This window comes from Anabrus simplex, chromosome 2, assembly GCF_040414725.1.
Source record: "Anabrus simplex isolate iqAnaSimp1 chromosome 2, ASM4041472v1, whole genome shotgun sequence".
Lineage (NCBI taxonomy): Eukaryota > Metazoa > Arthropoda > Insecta > Orthoptera > Tettigoniidae > Anabrus > Anabrus simplex.
In genome coordinates this window covers 643,846,254-643,863,306 of record NC_090266.1, presented here as the reverse complement: position 1 = coordinate 643,863,306, position 17,053 = coordinate 643,846,254, and the positions used below count along the sequence as shown (strand labels likewise).

The 17,053-nt window shown below is 39.9% G+C and overlaps 1 protein-coding gene across 1 annotated transcript in view; it reads right to left on the bottom strand.

Annotated features, from left to right (window-relative positions):
- Positions 1–17,053, bottom strand: part of LOC136863623 (KICSTOR complex protein SZT2) — an 874,751-nt gene that overhangs the window by 824,952 nt on the left and 32,746 nt on the right. Inside the window, 1 exon segment of the mRNA XM_068226020.1 lies at positions 12,792–12,869. Coding sequence (XP_068082121.1) covers positions 12,792–12,869 — 78 coding nt within the window.

Genomic DNA, 17,053 nt, shown 5'->3' with positions numbered 1-17,053 from the left:
CTGATGATTGAAGTTTAACAAAAATACTGCCCTGTCCACAATACACTTATATTTTAGCCTAAATGTCCAATAATGTTCAATTTACAATATTTGTTACTTAAGAGTCATGAAATATGAATGTAGCATTCTTGCTAAAATAATGCAGTTAAGGACCGGGCGAGTTGGCCGTGCACGTAGAGGCGCGCGGCTGTGAGCTTGCATCCGGGAGATAGTAGGTTCGAATCCCACTATAGGCAGCCCTGAAGATGGTTTTCCGTGGTTTCCCATTTTCACACCAGGCAAATGCTGGGGCTGTACCTTAATTAAGGCCACGGCCGCTTCCTTCCAACTCCTAGGCCTTTCCTATCCCATCGTCGCCATAAGACCTATCTGTGTCGGTGCGACGTAAAGCCCCCTGGCAAAAAAAAATAAAAAAATAAAAATGCAGTTAAGGCATTTCTTTTTAGATGCATGTTTGAAGGTTATGGGCAGCAACGGCTTGAAGTATTATTTGACAGTGTTCAATATGATGATTATTTCATTGTCTGGCTCCATGACTAAATAGTTAGCATGCTGGCCTTTGGTCCAGAGGGTCCCGGGTTCGATTCCCGGCCGGGTCGGGGATTTTAACCTTCATTGGTTAATTCCAATGACTCGGGGGGTGGGTGTGTGTGCCGTCTTCAGCATCAGAATTAATCACAGGTAGGGCCCCATTCTCATAGACGCGCAGGTCGCCTATGCGGCGTCAACTCGAAAGACCTGCACTCGGCCTCTTCGGAGGCCACACGCCATTAAAAAATTAATTATTTCATTAATGCTGGAAGACTTAAGTCTAAGTAATAATAATAATAATAATAATAATAATAATAATAATAATAATAATAATAATAATAATAATACAACAACCTGTGCCTGAAAAGTTCTGTGAAGGGTCACCTAGTTTGTACACCGTGCTAGTTCGGACGATGCACTCGTGCATACGCACTCCAAGAAATAACACCAAGTGCCCCCTATCGGTCAACTCAACACAGTTAAGTGGAGTTGAATGCTGCAACACATCGCACGGAGTCAGCGTGAGGACTTGTGTCATTGCACAATGGAGTGCAAAACAGAGCAACGCGTAAACATGAAGTTTTGCTAGGCAAAACGGCAACAGAAACACTCGCAATGTTAGTGCAAGTTTACCACACTCAAGCAGTGAGTAAAAAGTGTGTTTTTGACTGGTTTAAACGCTTTCGAGATGGAAAGGAAGGTGTTGAGGACGAGGTGCGCTCGACTCGACCAACCACAAGCACATCTCCAGACAACATTGAACGAGTGCGACAGATGCTTGCGAATGATCGGCGAGTGTCCTTACGAATGATAGCAGATGAAGTGGATGTAGGCAAGGACAGTGTAAGGACCATTGTTCACGAACATTTGAAAAAGCGGAAGATTTATGCCCGGTTTGTAACGCACAACCTGACAGACGAGCAAGAGCAAACTCAGATGGAAAAGTCGGGAGATTTCATTGATGTCTGTGACCAAAATCCGGAGGTGTTGAAAACCATCATTACAGTAGACGAGTCGTGGTGCTACCAGTATGATCCGGAGACCAAGAGACAGTCGATGGCCTGGTGTTCAGTGTCTTCTCCGCCTCCTAAGAAAAGTCGACGCACAAAGTCCAAGATTAAGACAATGCTGATCGCCTTTTTCAACAGCAATGGTGTCATTCATCATGAATTTGTACCCCAGGGTACACTGTCAATGCGGAGGGAGTTTTGAAACAGCTACTGCAACACATCAGACGGGTTCGGCCTGAACTGCACCGGAGTGGACAGTGGAAGCTCCTCTACGACAATGCCCGTCCATGCACCGCGATCCGCGTGACCCAGTTTCTCGCTGAACGCCAGGTGACTGTTCTTCCACACCCTCCGTATTCTCAGGATTTGGCGCTGGCAAATTTTTTTTGTTCCCCCATCTTAAATTAGCCCTGAAAGGCCACCAGTTCGACAGTGTAGCAGGTATCCAATAACATGTGACGAGGGTTCTCCGGGAAATTCCAAAAGAAGCGCTTGCTGCCAGCTACCACCAGCTTTACAGTCGATGTCAAAATTGTGTTGTAGCTAACGGAGATTACTTTGAAGGCCAGTAAAGGAGTTTTGTGTGTAACTTACGATATCTTTATTTCACACACAGGTTGTAATTGTACCGGAGGTACACCAACCCCGTACATTCAAACTAAGCGCCTTTTAGAAGGCGCTCTGTTATATGAACAGTGAAACTTATTTCTGAAGAAGTTTTGAACTTTATCTCAAGATGACTCTACTGTCGATTTATGTGCTCCCTCTGGTGAGAGGATGTACAATTTAATTTCAAGAGAAATTTTGTTTTCATAGGTTTTAAAAACTGAATTGTTTCTAGATTGTTGTTGGTGTTCTTAGGTTACTAGCACTTCTATCTCTTCCCGCCTGCTTAAAATTTTAGCCAATCAGGATTTTTTAATATTTATTGAACCAACCAATTGAAACTGTGGGTGTGGACAGGGCTTCGGCTTAGAGAATTCTGGAACATTCCTCTATGCTATAAAAGCTGGGACCTTTCGCTCCAGTCAAGAGGTTTAGAGTGTGTTCATAATGGAGACAGGGGGCTTGCCTCGTCCATCTCCGAAAGGCCCACCAGCTCAAGGTAATGGCAGACATCTTTTAATCATGTAACAGTCTCAGAAAGCTAACTCAAGGGCAAGGTTTCAAAATCCTTTCTTTACGTAATCTTTCAATGTAAATTTTCAGTCAAGTCTAAAGACCTTAAAAGAGATTGAATCCTCTTGTATTCCCCTTCTAACTTGGTATTGAGGTGACTATGATTTCGTAAACTTTAAAATTTGCCTTTTGTAATTCAAAACTTTCTCTCCCATCTAGTCACCTCCATAGCATAAGCTTAGCCTCTGTAACTTCGGGCCCTAAGCCCATGTAGGATTTTTAGAATTTTCAAGTGAACTTCAAACGAGTGCAAGTGTTCGCCTCCTAATATTTTGGTTTACAGCCAACAATATTAAAGCTTTTCTTTTTCCACTAATGCCATGTAGAATAAGCACCTTCTGCCTCAATTAAAAGTTTATCGATTTAAATGTAACTTGGACTGTTGTGCGGATAAAACAGTGACTACTGTTTGATTTTGTAAAAAAAGAGACTGTGCCTGGGAGAGGCTTGAATCTCATCGGTTTTGGAGAATAGGCTCCTATTTAATTGTGTGGGACAAAGACGCTCTCTTGAATGTAGTAAATTTTTGGAGCTCAGTCTCCTTGATTAATTGAATGGAGCAGTGGTGTTCTTGTAAAATTTGTAACTTGGGAGCTTCAAGTCATTCTGTTAAATCGTTGTGGTCTGACTATTCTAGGTTTATCTAAGATTGTTTCTCAAGCTCACGAGCTAATCTTTATTTACCCAATTTGTTATTGTTTAACAAAGTTTAAAATGTGAAAAGAGGAAAAAAATCAAGGAAAGAAATAAAATTTCGAATTCTAGAGTTTTAAATTAATATTTGATCTTTTCTCTTTCTACCCATTCTTGTCCATACCTTCTTACACCTCCGCATTCCACATAATCCCTGGAATAATAATAATAATAATAATAATAATAATAATAATAATAATAATAATAATAATAATAATAATAATAATAATAACAATAACAATAACAATAATAATGTTATTGGCTTTACATCCCACTAACTACTTTTGCAGTTTTCAAAGACACCAAGGTGCCAGGAATTTAGTCCCGCAAGAGATCTTTTACATGTCAGTAAATCTACCAACAAGAGGCCGACATATTTGAGCACCTTCAAATACCACCGGACTGAGCCATCATCGAACCTGCCAAATTGGGGTAGGAAGGCCAGTGCCTCAACCATCTGAACCATTTAGCCCAACAATGGTAAAATGACAACATGCAGCCACAATCGTCATGACATTTTTGTAGATTTTTACAACAAGTTTACAGATGTCAGTTTCATAAAACTTTTGAAGTGACAGGTAAAAATCTCGTAAGAATACTATGGGCAATAGTTGGCTCCACCCTGTCAATATATTTTCAAATTTACAAGTTTATACAATTCTTTTGACTCATAAATGTTTTGGGAGACACCAGTCCCTTCATCAGCAACTTCTACAACACAAAACAAAATTTCCCATATTCTAGAATCTAACAACCTTCACTTATACAGATAACTTTTTTAAAATCATAAACTTATTTTAACACGCACACTAAAATGTTTCTTGTTACTGTTTGTTGTATGTGTTCTTACTGTAGTAGAACACTTTATAAAACATATTAACACATTGGAGACGCCGTTCGTAGAAACTACGGCCGCACTATTTCATTTCTGCTGACGGAGCTCGGAGAATCTAGGGCACGCTTTCACTGTCGCTAAAAAAATAGCTGCCGTTTCAGCGAGCTGTGACTTCACTAGGATACAGCTGAATGCTTCTATAAACATAAAATGTATAGTACGCGAATCTTTTCTTGACCCCTAGTTCCCATTCAGTACTATCGAGCTCAGGTTCGTTTACTATACTAATTATGAACATAAGTGGGGAGCTCTTCTTTCAAGGCATTGATAACACAGCCATGTTCCTACATAACCTGGGGCTGCGTCATCGTTGACTCTCAGCTGTGAAATGGGCAGGAAATTACGTACAGTACATGCGGACAGGAAGAGTGTGTGTTCGAGAGGCAGGCTTGTTTGTGTAATTTTTGTGAATATTCAGCACGTTCAATTCAAGTGTACAAAATTCTGACAACGAATCCATAATGAATGTTTTTAAGGAAGACATGCATTCTGAAAATGAGGATGAGGATAACAATTACACACTAAGTAAACATGACGATTCTGGCATTTCAGGCAAGCAAATGTAGATAATGAGCTAATTTCAAATTGGTGTGAAGTGCAACGTAGTTTTATACCGCTTCCTGAAATGGGTTCTGTAATACTGTTTCATACCGCTTCCTAAGAATGTGGGCGCTTCCCGTGTACAGACGACAACCTGCAGCAACTCGATGCAACCCCGTCGTCAAACAACGAACAGCTGGACATAGGGCCGCTTCATACTAGGCGACTAGAATCGGCGACCAGACGCCCGTGCTTGTGAAACATTGTTTTAAATGGAGCTCTTCACACTGGGCCACTCAGTAGCCGAGCTACAGAAAGAAGCCTGGCGACTGACCTTGCAGTAGCTCAGTCCCGCTACCGGTCGCCGAGGCAGATTGCACAACCCCGGCTGGCGACAGCTGGTGAACCAATGTTTTGTATTGGAGTCTTCACACTAGGCGACTGTGCAGCCCAGCTACTCGCCTTCAGAACACTCTTCAGTGTCATTGCGCTTTTCTCGTACGTTCTCAGTATGAGCGATCTACCTTAAAAAAAGTGGGCCAAATTAACACTGAAGACTTAATTCTACAAACTGAACAGCATCCAGCCATCTGGAACCGAAACAGTAACGACTACAGCAATAAAGTTGAAAAGAAAAACGCATGGTCTGAAGTAATCACGCAGTTCTTCAGTGACTTTGAAGAAAGAACATCCCAGGAAAGAAACGAGCTCTGTAAGTAAAATTTTACAAATAGCCTTTACGTGACCTCACTTTTATTAAATATTCAATATAATTGAGATATTATCGTCCGACTCGTTTGGCTGTATGCTCAGCACAACTTCCTTCGGTACAGAGGGGCCTCGGTTCTGGGTTCGATTCCCGGTCGAGTCGTGTTCTTTTTTTACAATGTGCTTTAGGCAGCAGCGACTCAGACAGGTCTTACGGTGACGAGGGGATAGGAAAGGGCTAGGAATTGGAAGGAAGTGGCCGTGGCCTTAATTAAGGTACAGCCCCGGCGTTTGCCTGGTGTGAAAATGGGAAACCACGGAATACCATCTTCAGGACTGTTGACAGTGGGGCTCGATTCCACTATATCCCGATTATATAGACAAGGATTGGGCAATTTGTTTAAATACGCTTCTATGTAGGAACCTTACACTGGAAAACTACTAGCATCTCAGTTCAACTCACCTCAAAGTTAAGGCTAACTTTTCTTTAGCCGGTATTACTTTTCTCAACTTGGTACCCATTCCGGTAATATCTTCTTTCACACTTTCGAAGAGTTCATCAAAAGATTTCTTTGACATTCTAAAGTAACTAAAAAGCACTGTACCATCATCACATAAATCGTCGAACAGTTTATAGAAAAATCCTTTTTCCAAAAGATCTTTCAACATATGATGTGAATGAAACCTACGACGCTTTCTTTCCTTCTGTCTTTTCGACAACAACAAGAGTAGCAATAGACACTCCTCTGCCTGGGAACTCATGATGAAAACTGGTTCTAGGCCGGGGAAGGCGGCTAAGTAGCACTACTGGCGACCGCACGGCGACACAGAATTCACCTGAGCTACTCAGTAGCCGATTCTAGTCGCCGATTCCAGTCGCCTAGTGTGAAGCGGCCCTTAATTAAGGTAAGCCCCAGCATTTGCCTGGTGGGAAGATGGGAAGCATGGAAAACCATCTTCAGGGCTGCCGACAGTGGGGCTCGAACCCACTATCTCCCGGATGCAAGCTCACAGCTGCGCGCGCCTAACCGCATGGCCAACTCACCCGGTAATTATATTACTAGGTCCAATAGACATTTAGAGGATGGTTGCCTAGTTGTACTTCCTCTTAAAACAATAATCACCACCACCAATAGACAGTAATAAAGTGAAAAGCAAGTTAAACCAAAATGTTAATAAATCCTGGCATTAATGGGTTAAGAAGAGAGTTAAAAATTTCTTTACGTAGGGATGAACATAAATGAAAATTGACAAATATAGCTGCTTTGCCAAAACATAATTGAGATAACTAAAATACAATATCATTGTTACAAAATATAAACTATACTGTATTTGCCATGAAAATTAACACATAGGCCTACAAATAATAATAATAATAATAATAATAATAATAATAATAATAATGTTATTTGCTTCACGTTCTACTAACTACTTTTAAGGTTTTCAGAGATGCTGAGGTGCCAGAATTTTGTCCCACAGGAGTTCTTTTACGTGCCAGTAAATCTACTGACACAAGGCTGATGTATTTCAGCACCTTCAAACACCACCGGACTGAGCCAGGATCGAACCTGCAAAGTTGGGGTCAGAAGGCCAGGGCCTCTACCCTCTGAGCCACTCTGCCCGACTTAGTAGGCCTACATACGTGACTGGTACTTCATTAATTTGAACTTGCAGAAGGCCTGATTCCCTGCAGAGGTAACACCTGCACAACAATATACTATCATATCACATCATCTCTGCCCACTATGCCACTTTAAGATTTCTACTGATGAACTGAAACACTACTTGCTTTAGTAGCGTGTAAAGAGACTATGTGTTAATATCTGAGAGTGCAGGATCAGAGTTAATAGCTAATAACTAGAGGTGTTAGTTTTTGTTAATTGACGAGAAAACGAAGAACCTACTTAGAGGTTAGGATGGTTTTATTTTCATGTATTTACACATTTTGTGTTGTCCAGGAGTGAATTTAAATAACAAAATAACACAATTTCTATGAATAACACCATAAATGCCACAATCTGCAAAATAAAAATGTTTATATAAATATTTTTCCACATCACTCCAAACATTCTTGAACTTAGCAGTAAGCAAAGATGAGGCACAACGTAATTTAAATATTATGAAAAGAATTCAGAAATAAATTTTGCGTGTGGTTGGTTCATGTTTGTGGGTTACTGTAGTCGTGTCCTAGTTCGTGAACCACGGGTAAAGGCTGAGTGGCCTAGTAAGTGGTCCTGAGAGTCGGGATACCAGTTGCTATGGAATGGGAGTGGGCATCTCGGACATATTCTGAGTCATGGCCCTCCTTGTGCTCAGGTGGCTAGGACTATACAATTCACTGGTGGTCCATAACCCGTTAGAGGAGAGATCCTCACTTGGACTATGTGCAAGTAGGGTAGCATCCTGCTTCATGAATTTACCGAGCTCAGAACATTAGAGGTATAGAACTAAATGAGGCCACAACACTAGTTGCAAATCGAGGATTGTGGCGATGTTTATTCAATTCCAGAGGCTTGCAGACTGAACGCTGAAAGGCATAACAGTCTATAATGATAATGTATGTATGTATGTAAGTTATGACTTTATACTGGCATGTGACAACAATCGACTGTGTGATAACAGTGTTTGTCGATATTCAAATTGTCTGGTGGAAATTCAAGAATGATCAAGGGGTACTCAATACTACTATATATTGTCGATAGTCCCGATACTCGGCGATTATCTTGGATGGTAGTGGTGTGGCCGGTGGTGAACAGCTGTGGTGACATGAATTGTTTGGCCGACTACCTCAAAATAGTTACGTGATTGTTTTTCAAACTGGGAACTACATTTGCCTCCTGTTATATTGGCAGAGTGTGGTATTCATACTAAAGAATTCTATATACTGTAATTTAATACAAAGTTTGCAAATGGTGTGTTTTCAACAAAGCTGGTGTGTTATTTGCGTGAATCAGTTGGCAACCACGTTTTAGTCATGGTAGTTCTGAACTTAGCAGTAAGCAAGGATGAGGCACGACGTTATTTAAATATTATGAAAAGAATTCAGAAATAAATTTTGCTTGTGGTTATGACTTTATACTGGCATGGAACAACAATCAACTGTGTTTGTTACTGGGCGTCGCAAAATTCGGTTTTAAAATGCTGAAGGTAGCAATTTCTGCCGCAGGCAGACTTAAAGAATGTAAGAATGAAGGATTTATAATTTCTTGTGGCATACTGTGATTGTCGTTTAGATTATTGCAGGAAAGATGCTTTAGACAAACATTGCAAATTGGAGAAGCATTTGAAACACCGAGAAAGTTAGTGTCTTGAAGTTAGTGTTCCTAGAGTGGCCACATTGAAAGAAACATTATCAAATGCTAGTCGCATGAAGGATTCGAAAGAAGTGTTTATTTTTGACACTCCTACTGCATTCATAAAAGCTAATACTCTAGTAGAAAAAATAGACAGTCCTGCTATCCATACTTGGCTTAATAAGTACGTTCGTGGAAGTGGAGACTTACCATCAGCAAATCAGATCCATCAGAAACACATCCCCATGACTGGTAAAAAACAGAGGGAGGAAATTAAGGAAGAGCTAGGAAAAAAAAAAGAAGTGTTTCTGCTGTGACAAAACAACTGACAAGAATTGTAGGTGTGTTTTTAACACTCTACTTTGTCCAATAGTACCATCAAGTGAAATGAACAACCACCTGGCTGCCTCTGTTATTTTAGATTCTGCCAATAGCGCAAATTGCACCAGTGCTATATTAGACACTTTGAATTCCTATGAAATTAAACAGGAATATGTAGTGACAGTAGTTACGGGCTCTGCACGCTACATGACAAACTGTGTAATTTCTCTTCAAGGAACGATTGAAGAAGTAAGTCATGTCTAGTGCTGGGTTCATAAAGTCAACCTTGTCCGCTGTATATCTGAAAACGAGTTGAACGAATTGAAAATGTCTACAGTAAAGACAAAGAATGTCTTTTTTAATAGTGAAAAAGAAAAGGCAACTACAGTGCATTTCTGAGAGTGAAATATGAAAACACACAACCAGTGGTTGAAATTCTAGCTTTCTCAATGCCTGTGTGTACAAGAGGGGAATTTCTGGTTTAAGGCTGCAATATATATGGCCACAAAGGTGGAAGATCTGGTAGCATTTTTCAAAACACTGAAAGGTTCAAATTCTGTGGTCAAATTTTTCCAAAAAGCATCAAATTCAACAACATAAATTATAAAAATAACAAGCAGTGTATGTTTCTGTTGTTGGTGCCTCTGTTATGGACTTGCTTAATTTCTTAGAGGGATCTAAGTACCCAACAATATATGTACTCGCTGGGAAGCTAGTATAATTGCACTCAGTCTTTTCCCAATAGTGGCCTTTCCTTTATTGGCGCACACCTTACAACGAGCTGATGAGCTGAATGATTTTTTTTCTCCGTTAGTGGTACTTTCTTGGGAAAGTGTCCAGCCATCAACCTGTTCCCCCCGATGAAGAATACAATACCGCTTTAATAATAATAATAATAATAATAATAATAATAATAATAATAATAATAATAAAGTTGTTTTACGTCCCACTAACTACTTTTATGGTTTTTGGAGACACCAAGGTGCCGGTTAGTTCTGCAGGAGTTATTTTATGCGTCAGTAAAATACTGCTTTCTTCTGCCAATCTTAGCCGTGTTTTTCATGAACGTACTGATTAGAACATTTTGCTCATTGTAGTGTTTTTGAAAAAGGATAAAGCTATTCACCACACACATTACGAATAAGTGAAAGAAAATCTTCTTCCACCATCTCACTGTTTTTCGATCAAACGTATAGTAACTGATCAGTTGATCCCCATGATCGACCCCTGTTTTGTTGGTGTTATAGTTTACAACACAGTTAGGTTTTTCTTTTCCAATCATTCCTTTCCATGAATTAACTTTCACAACCGATGTAGTAGCTGCATATTTTGTTGAGGGCATGTTAACATTTCGAGTGACTTTCCACTTTATGGCCAGCACACATGATCCTTACAGATGGTGTCATTTCTTTTTCAATTTGGGCATACCTATCCTGTTTTTCCTAATTGCACCCTCAGCCATAGTTTTTTCCATCCCATAACTTACCTACAAGGGGTATACTTGTGTAGAACCTGTCCATCAATACAGTATGACCCTTTCCAGGATATTCATGGCAAAGATGATGAAAAATTTTAGACCGTACAGTACTTATTTGGGGAGTGAATTAATGGAGAATGCTCGACTGGATGTTGAGATTAGTAAGAGGATTCAAGCTGGAAGTTATTTCTATCATAGTGTAAGAAATATGTTATGGGACAAAGATGTGCCAATGGAAGCAAAGGAAACTATGTACAAGATGTATTACGTACCCATAACAACTTACGGAGCAGAAACTTGGACAATGACAAAGAAGGATGAGAGTCGAATACAGGCAGCCGAAATGAAGTTCTTGAGGAGTATGATACAGAAGAGCAGAAGGACAAAATAAGGAGTGAGAAAATCCAGGAAGAAATTGGAGTGGAAAAAATGAATGATAGAATAGAGAAGAGTCGACTAAGATGGTTTGGGCACAAAGTGAATGAGTGAAGAAAGAATGCCAAAAAAGGTGATGGAAATGCAAATGCAAGGAAGGAGAGGCCGTGGATGATCACGATTGAGATTGAAGGATACAATCCAACGCAGTATTATAGAAAGAATCCTCGACTGGGACACAGTGTTGGAGGAGGAGTGGTGGAAAGACCAAAGAAAGTGGAGAGGAACCATATTTGTCCCTACCCGGCTACAACTGGATAAAGAGAAATGATGATGATGACGAGTACTTATTTGGCTTGTTTCTCATGAAAACCCCTTCCACGGAAGGGACACATTCCTTCATCAATGGTGAGGTTTCGTGGCGGCATTAACAACTATTTAGAAATTCTTACAAAATGGTACAAAGAAAAGGTCAAACTTTACATAGGGGATTGTGGCCAGGACTAGCTTTCGGAATATATCGTCACCACTATGGCGAACTAATGAAAGCGACGAACTAAGGAACCTTTAGTGGTGAACTTTTGGTCTAGATTTTATTATTTATATAATGTCTACCCTCTGACAAAGTCTCACATCTGCAGCTCGTTCTGTATGGCTAATATACAGCCAATCATTAAATATAAAAATTGATTTGACAGGAATAATCACAACTTCTTTCAGCTCTGCTAATTTTTTGACAATTTGCACATTTGTTAGTTTGCCAGAGGGAGACAATATGTCGAACTGTTGTTGATATGAAGCTTAAATAAAATCACCCAGAACTGATCCGTGGTCATGTAACATTTGGCAAATGATGACTGAAGTTCATGGCGTAGACCAGTAATCATTAATGGTGGGTTTTAGCACAAGGCACATGTGAAGAATGACGGCAAATAATACAGATACTGCTGATAATTTGACAGCCATCCATTTATTCCACAAGGCACGTTTTGAAATGTTGTCTTGACGTCTTAGTTTGTCTATAAATGTGCCAGTACATCTATTTGTTTCAGTCTTGATGTGCCTCATCATTTCACTACTGAAATACATGGAAAAAACATCCAATTCATTACTGGAATCAGTGAGGTCAGCAGTCACACCCTCATGCTCTTGAAATACATGCAATTGTGGCTGATTATCAGTAGAAATCCAACCTCTATTGCTGTCATCTGTATGTCTAGGCCTAGGTCTGGAATACCTTTTGTCTGCACAGAAGAATGATCTAGCACATTAGACTGGCCGAAACACTCTAGACATACTATACATACTTCCTTGTAAAGTAACATACCAGCTGTTCATCGTCAGTATCAATGCTAGGTGAAGGTTTACTGGTTTGATTACTGGTACTGGGTACAAGATCCGTATCTGCACCATCACTACGCATACGCCTGTCATTTTCAGAATCCCCACCTTCACTACTTGAATGTAAACAGCAAATAAATGCTTATTTGGACTAAAGATTTTACAATAATAATATCAGTATTTATAAAAATAACTGATGGTATGTTCGCAAAATGTGTGTACAACAGGCATACGAGTACAAGAAAAAAATATCATGTGGTTACTAAACTCTAGAGAAACAGTAATTATTATAAACACTTGTAAATGAAACAGCCTCAAATAATTCAGCTGCTTGAGTTTCACAAGTAAAATCATGAGTTATACAATTTGACAATTCATTAGGCAAATGATCAGATATGTCCCAGTATCATAAAAACAAAAATACTTACTGGCATTGTCAAACCATTTAAGCTTCGTTTCAATGACAGGAACATTTCATCAATCATTACTTCACCATGTTGAATGTCCTAAAAATAATTAAAAAGTGCTCTGTTAGAAAGTAAATTCATACACATACTTTCATATGCATAAGGAAAATATTACATACATATTTCTTTACTGTAAACATATAGCCAAATAAAAAGCCTGAAACTATGAGGCACTTACACAGAAAACAAAAAAAACTGCTCAAGTAATACACAGTAGGCAATTTTTCAACGTATATGATGGATTCGTTGATTCCTGGTGGTTGAGGACTTAAAGGAAACTTCTCACGAGAAGCAAACGTCAGTCATATATTACTTCCATTCCACAAAATAATGCCAATTAAGGAATACTTGTTGCCTCTCATATTGGACAGCTCTGCAGTTGGCCTCACAGAACTGAGTGAATTCCGTTCCAGTCTTCAGATCCAGATTAAAATTCTTAGACATGTTGGAATTCAAAACTGAGGTCTCCAAGTAAAGGGCAGAGATGCTACCTCTATATCACATTGTTGGATAAATGTTTAGACAAATTTACAGCAAAGTAAATGTTTTGCTGTGCAGCTTGCAAATTTGTAATAATATAATAATGTTATTTGCTTTACGTCCCACTAACTACTTTTACGGTCTTCGGAGACGCCGATGTGCCGGAATTTATTCCCGCAGGAGTTCTTTTACGTGCCAGTAAATCTACTGACACGAGGCTGTTGTATTTGAGCACCTTCAAATACCACCGGACTGAGCCAGGATCGCACCTGCCTAGTTGGGGTTAGAAGGCCAGCGCCTTAACCGTCTGAGCCACTCAGCCCGGTGCTTGCAAATTTGAAAAATGAACATGTGAGTTTGAATGTTCACTTGCCACGCAACTAATTTTGTTCAAGTATCAGCAACAATTACAGAGGTAACATGTGATAAGCAACATACATAAATATATTATGATCCAGACTATAAAAACTGTCCCAATATGTCCAGATCACTTCTCAAACTGGATAATGTCCATATGTTTTCTTTTTTGCTACATCTGACATCACACTGACACAAAGAGGTCTTATGGTGATGATGGAATAGACAAGTGCTAGGACTGGGGAGGAAGCAACTGTTGCCTCAATTAAGGTGCAGCCCCAGCATTTGCCTGGTGTGAAAATGGAAAACCATGGAACACAATCTTCAGGGCTGCCAGCAGTGGGGTTCAAGCCCACTATTCCCATGCAGGAAGTCAAAAAAATTAAAAACAAGACCTCTACATCTGGGGAGGCACATGACCCAGGGATTCATTCAGTCTGTACCAGAAATGAGGAGCAAGATGCTAGTGCATCATACACAGTGCCAAGGCTGAGTAGCTACCTCTGTCGACAGGCGGTAATTCTAAGTTCCCATGGAGGGAATTAGATATTTTTCACCAATAGAGCATGTCGGCCTCCAAATCCCAAACCCAGCACAGGTAGTAAAATTTTTGAAAGGCAGAAAAAAGTCCATTCGATACTCCATGTCGTAGGAAGTTGGCATGTAAAAGATCTCTGGTGACACATTTGGTGTTTACCTAACAAAATTCATTAAAACTCAGTCAGAGAAACCCAGTTTACTCTGCCATCTGGTAGGCCTAGAGTAAAATGGAATGTCAAAACTGACAAGCAGGCTGCCAGATGGCATCAAAACATGTCTGCACGTGGTAACTGACGAAACAATTATTCATTACTAGAGCCTGGATTTCCATGCAAATGCATGTTTTTAAATCAGGTAGGTACACTTCTCAAACTTTGCAAATATTCGTTTTGTGGCTTAACGATTCCAAATAACCGATCCTTTTTCCTGGATGTTTTGGCCTTTTTAGGAGAAAATTCATGCATGATGCATATTTTGAAGATTTTGGATTTAATAGCTAATATTTGGACATTTAATATTGCATAATATGACTTTTCTTCTGACTGTGCCGCATATACAATGTTAATTTGCATGATAGTGCCTTTTATGAATGTTGGTATGCAGAATTTGGGACCGTTTCTCCATGGTATACAGCATGTCTATTATTGAGACACAGAGAGAATGTATTCCCGGCACTGTATGTTACAACCAAAGTTAGTACATACGGTAGAGGTCCTATAATCCAATTAACCAAGCACTTTCTTATCTGTTGCTTGAGTAAACATTGACGTAAGCGGGAAGGCCCCACGTCGATCTCTGTGTCTAAGTTATACATTGCTATAAATTGAACAGCAAATTGTGCATTACTTGTTGACGGTTCATTTTTAGTCTATGTTAGACGAACAAATCAAAACTTCTATCACATTTCTGTGACTCCGCGTTACTAAGATAGCAGCTTACAGACCTTTGTTCTGCACTGAAACCTCTTCCGCTGTTATCCTGGAATTTCCTACCCGGAACTCTCACTCGTCACACATCTTTGTTACCGCAGCAAGCAATCGTTACCAGTTATTGCGAACATTCGAATGTGTCTGCAATCATTGCACAGAGAAGTAGCTGCGGCAGCTAGATATAGGTTGAACAAAGTGATCCGTTCAAAGCCTGGTTTTGAATTCGTCAAGCTTATAAGACCAATATAAATGGTCCGTTATTGGACATTATAAATTTTCCAGCTAACTCATTCCTAGTTGCCAGCATTTCGTCCCAGTGTGCTAAGTTGGCTCATCAGTTGGTAAATAGCACACCCACCAAGACGCATGGCTAGTGCATACCGTGGAGGCCACTGCGTAGGCTAACTGGAGCCACTGGCAATGCCGGCCATACGTCTTGGTAGGTATGCTAGGTACCAATTGATGAGCCCAGCCTAGCACACGGGGGCGAAATGCTGGCAACCAGGAATGAGTTAGCTGGAAAATTTATAATGTCCAATAATGGACCATTTATATTCGTATTATAAATTTACTCATTCAGAACAAGTATTTCAGATTCCCTATGGGAATCAACATCTGTATTATCTGATGGCCAAGCAGGCATCTCATAGTGCATTGGCATTGACGGTGGCTCCAATTAGCCTACGCAGTGGCCTCCACGGTATGCACTGGCCATGCATCTTGGTAGGTATCAACTGATGATCCCAACCTAGCACAAATGGGGGCAAAATGCTGGCAACCGGGAATGAGTTAGCTGGAAAATTTATAATGTCCAATAACGGACCATTTATATTGGTATTACAAATTTACTCATTCGGAACAAATATTTCAGATTCAATATGGGAATCAACATCTAAATTATCTGGTACTGGCCTATGACTAACATCTCCTGTGTCTCAAAATCATCTCCAAAGCCTGGAAATGACACTTTGTGGCACACTCAAGGATACGGCGACTTCAGTCTGTGTCTGGCCTGCTTCCAGGCGGCCGAGTATTCTATCCTGCAAAACGGGGCCCAAATGGCGTCAGTGTGCCACTATGTTGTCAAGTTCACCACGAGGTTACACTGCGCACACTATAACAGGGCAAACATGACTGAGGCAATATGGGGCGTAGGCAGTTGCTGTGTTTACCTTGCGGTTACGCCGCTAGTCAAAACAGGGAACACTCCTTTCCTACACAGAGCGAACACGTAAGGTTGGTAGGTGCATATGTCGTGCGATTTGCTGTCTATTTCCTGTTGCCCTGCTTACTTGTAACTAATGCTTAACTTTCGGACACTAGTGTATTTACATAATTCAGCAACTTCTCTTTGACTTTGCACAGTGTTGTAGTGTTGTGTGACTTTCCCTGTTCAATGAATTTCTGAAAATAGTATTTTAAACTTATCAGGCATCTGACGATAATAGCTAGCCTCTAAATGGCGAGGGAGTTTTCATCAGGACAAAGATACTTGCTACCCAAGATAAAAGTACAACAACAATATAAATATATCTACCAAATAGATGTACAGTATGTCTTCAAATAAATAACCTCACTGATGTTATTCCCAGTAAGCATGACTGGATTGTTGGTGAGTTCAACAGATAACTTAAACCCAAGCAACCAAAAGCCACAGCTTGTCCACCTTAACCCTGTATTATATATATATCTTTTTTACAGAAATGTTTCTAAAGCACCTCTCAAAAATTAATAGTGAAATTTGTAATTTATTACGTATATTACAAAAAATTATTTGAGGATGTAGGCCTAACTCTTTATTGTATCTAGTCAAAATACATAAAACTGAAATGGACATAAATAACTTATTTCTTACAATGTAAGTTGAAAATGATGTGAATTTTTTCCCCTCTTTCCTTCATTATTCTCTGCCTCCAT